The sequence below is a fragment of the Lathyrus oleraceus genome, chromosome 2 (assembly GCF_024323335.1).
Source record: "Lathyrus oleraceus cultivar Zhongwan6 chromosome 2, CAAS_Psat_ZW6_1.0, whole genome shotgun sequence".
Classification (NCBI taxonomy): domain Eukaryota; kingdom Viridiplantae; phylum Streptophyta; class Magnoliopsida; order Fabales; family Fabaceae; genus Lathyrus; species Lathyrus oleraceus.
Window position 1 is genome coordinate 373096261 of NC_066580.1, and position 3951 is coordinate 373100211.

General features: G+C 40.7%; 1 protein-coding gene across 1 annotated transcript; it reads right to left on the bottom strand.

Annotated features, from left to right (window-relative positions):
- Positions 1–1808: 1808 nt before the first annotated feature.
- On the bottom strand, positions 1809–2540 carry LOC127123317 (uncharacterized). Its single transcript, XM_051053546.1, has one exon. It carries the CDS (start codon positions 2538–2540, stop codon positions 1809–1811), a length of 732 nt encoding a protein of 243 aa, XP_050909503.1.
- Positions 2541–3951: the final 1411 nt, after the last annotated feature.

Consider the following 3951-nt stretch of genomic DNA (forward strand, 5'->3'; position numbering starts at 1 on the left):
GACCTCTAAGGCCAAGTTTATTATGTTTCGGCCGTATAAGCCAAACTCCGAGCCAAAGATCTTGACTCAATAGTAATTCTCATTGATCATTATCCACCCTGTAGGAGGTAGACTTCCTTCTTCGATAGGTTCACTCTCTACCTGCTCCTTGTCCTTGATAATCCCATAGTTTGGGTGTAGGTTCAATGTGTAAGTGGAGCCTTTCTCAGAGGTATACACTTCTCTACGACATGACATTGAGGTATTTTTTCTAAGTTCCTATCGAAGTATCTTCTTCTAACCTTTCCCACTTCAACTTTGTAGTAACTTTGGTCGACTTCTATTTTCTAGACGATATCATCCTCTCTCCAAATGGAAACTCTTTGGTGCAGCGTTGAAGGCACCTCCCCAATCTGTGTATCGACTTACCTCCAAGAAAAAGGTTATAATTATCATTGGACTTGATGACCATGAATAATCTCGATCTGGAAGTCGAGTCAATAGATTGGTAAACCTGGATCGCACCTAGTATGTTGCTGGTTTTCCCCTCGTAATTGGACAACACCATATTATAGGGCCTGAGATCTTCATTTCTCTTCCCCATTTTATTGAATAGTGAGTACGACATTATATTTTATGTCGCGCCTTCATCCACAAATACTTTGTTGACGACAAAGTTGTCTACCTTCGCCCTAATAAATAGGGGTTTTTTGTGGTACATAATACACGGGTCATCCCTTTCAAACACAATAACACAGAGGCTTCTGGTTAGCAGCCCCATCTTGGACAAAGTCCTCTTCGACTTCTGACACTTCAGACACCCTGTCGTATTCAACTGGTAGCACTAAGACGATGCCATAATTAATTTTCAATTCATCCTCTGACTCGTCGCCGAAGTTGTCTTCGACCGTTTAATCATAAGATTAGGGAGTGTACTCCGGTCTTTATCTTTCGGTTAAGGAGTATACTGGGTCTCTTCCTCTTCAGGATAGGGAGTATACTCTGGAGCTTCCTCCTTAGATTGTGGAGAATATTTGGGCGACTTTTCCCTCACCATTGTCGCCTCTTTTCCCATGCTGGCCTCCTTCTAACTCATCTTTGGAACAAGTGTCAGATGGTCCTCCTTGTTGAATCTCTTTGGGTAAGGCTTCTTATGAACCTTTGATGCAGCTGCATTATGCTTTGCCTTTAGGGAATCACACTAAGTTGTGAAGGCTTCCTTTTCATCCTTATTTTTACTTTAATGACACCTCCATTGGCTACGCATCATGGGATTGTTACCCTTGTAGGTCGGAGGGACATAAAATTTCCCCTTCGACTCTTTCTACCCTTTGTGACTTGGCCTCCCCACCTTGGGGTCAACCTCCTTCCATTTAGGGTGATTCACCCCTCTTTCTTTAGTAGGCTTCACCAATTGTTCCCTAGGTGCACTTGCTGGTTATCGAAAAGTTTTCTACCAAGGCTGTTGAAACTGCCTCCTATACTCTTTGTTTCTATGAGGTCTTCCCCCATTGTTCGGGGCAAACCTAACAACCTGACTTCTACCCCATCCTCTTCTAGGGTCGAAACTCCTTGTGCCCTCTAGCTTCTTTTCCGCCTCTTCATCAAATATGACACTACAACATGGGCAAAGCATGGTCTTAGAATCGTTGAGCTTGCAACGCTCAAGGAAATCAAATTAATCCCTCTTTAGACTGCAAATATACTACTTGCATGTCAGAATCGGCGACAACGAAGATTTGTTCACCCCTGTCAACTTCCATGTTGGAGCCCTCAACAAATTCGACCATCAAGATCTCAATAGGCTCGACATAATAAGAATCTTCTGCCTACATGGGATCTGAATCCACTTTCATTGATGTCTTTATCTTTTCGCCGAATTTCAACCTTCCATCTTTCAGAGCTTTCTGAACCAAATCCCTAAAAAGCACAGATTGAGAAGTTTTATGACCTAGGAAATTATGGTACTTACAGAAACCTCTATTCTTCCTTTGTTCTAAAGGAGGAATTTTTAGGCCAGAAGGTACTATAATATGACCATCTACGACCAACAAATCAAATATTTGGTCATATTTTGTAATATAAAAAGTGTAAGTTCTAGTGGCGAATTTCTCATTTTTTCTAGTTTCGACAAGATTTTTCCCATTCGATGGTTTAAGCAATTTACAAACATAAGGAGGCCCTGGATTAAGTTCAGCTACATTGACCTCACCCTCTTCAAAATATTCGTCACCTATATTAGAGACGTAATCATTTGTTTCTATATAAGTGACTTTTTTTTTGTGATACTTACTTGTCCTGGCCTTTTCAGCTTTCATGCATTTGACTTGGAGAACCCTATCTTCCAATTGTGCCATGTCCCTAAGGTATCGGGTGTCTAGCTTCTTCCTAACTAAATAGTCTAGGCCACCAGTGGTCATATCGACTAAATCATGCTCAAGCATTTGTGTGAAACACCTTGCCTTGAGAAGTCTAAACCTATTCAAATAGTCGTCTATCGACTTAAGGACCTTTCGCCTAACACTTGCCAATTCCTTCAAACTAATTTTCGATTGTCCCATATAAAAATTTTCATGGAATAATCTCTCCAACTGAATCCATGATTGAACAGAGTGTAGAGGGAGAGTTGCGAACCAAGTGAAGGCATTCTTCATCAGAGAATAAGGGAATGAAAGTATTTCATCTTCAAATTCTCATTGTTTGCTATGTCGCCTGCCTCGGTCTGGTATCGGGCAACATGTTCTACAGTCGACTCATTGGGGTCTCCACTGAACTTGGTAAACTTTGAGGCCATTATCTGCCAAAATTTGTTCGACCATATTTGCTATGTTATTTTACCCTCCAAAATTGTTTTTTTCGACTTATCTAAGCACTTGGTCAACATTTTGGTTTCTCTGCACGATCAAAGGCCTAGGGTTATTTTGTTCTATTTTCTCCACCTCTTCTCTGCTTGGGGGAGGTTTTGGTTGAAACCCTTGGTTTTGGCCTACAGTGGCTTGTGTTGTCCAATTTTCCGGAGCATCGACCAACCTAATGTTTGATATTTGTGGGGTAGGCCGCACTTGCACTAGAGGTGTGCCAAAGAAATCAGCAATACACTCCATTTGATTTTCCAATACTTCATAAGTTTGATTCGTATTTGCAATCAAAGGGTTGAAAATGGTTCTAATTTATTGGGTGAGAGTATTAACTAATTCTAAATTACTCTCATCCATTTGTTGCCTCATAGCCATCAAAGAGGTCGTATTTAAAGATGGCATATTCTTGGGAATATAATTTATCCCTTCAGATCGTGCCAAATTATCGATGGTTGACGCATAGGAATTATAAGGATTGTATAATGGCGTTGTGGCCTCTGCATTGTCACTAAAGGTTGACATATTTGGTTGAAGGTTAGCCATCATGGACGTTGGCATACCGTAAGGGTAGTCTCTGTCAGCCGGTGGCATTGAAAATCCAAATAAAGGTCTCGTAGTTGCAGGGTTAGTAAGAGGATTCCCTGATTGCGGTGAGGTGATGCCCCATGTGATGGTATCCTTGCAACTAACATTGTTGACCCCACCAGAGCAGTTATCGTAACCGGTGTAGAGATAATCAGCTCTTCAACCGTCAACACGGTTGGTTGTTGCACTACATTTTAAGGATTGTTACGGGGATTGACATTTTCTACAGGAGGACACATCATTTTGGATAAAGTCTTTCCACTCCTTAATTGCATACAAGCTACCTAAAAAACGCATGGACACATAATAAGTTTTAAAAGAGAGAAACACAAGAATATCAGTAAAAAACATATGACACTTAGGACAAGTCCAATTGGATGTGCCAATTTGTTTACGCTGAAAATTGGTAAACAATCGCTAGTCTCTTAATTAAAGGTTACTTGCAGGATCAACTAGTGAATCCTAGGACATATTGCCAAAAATCTTGTTTTAAGTCTCTATTGATAGACAATCTATTTTCGACTTAGTT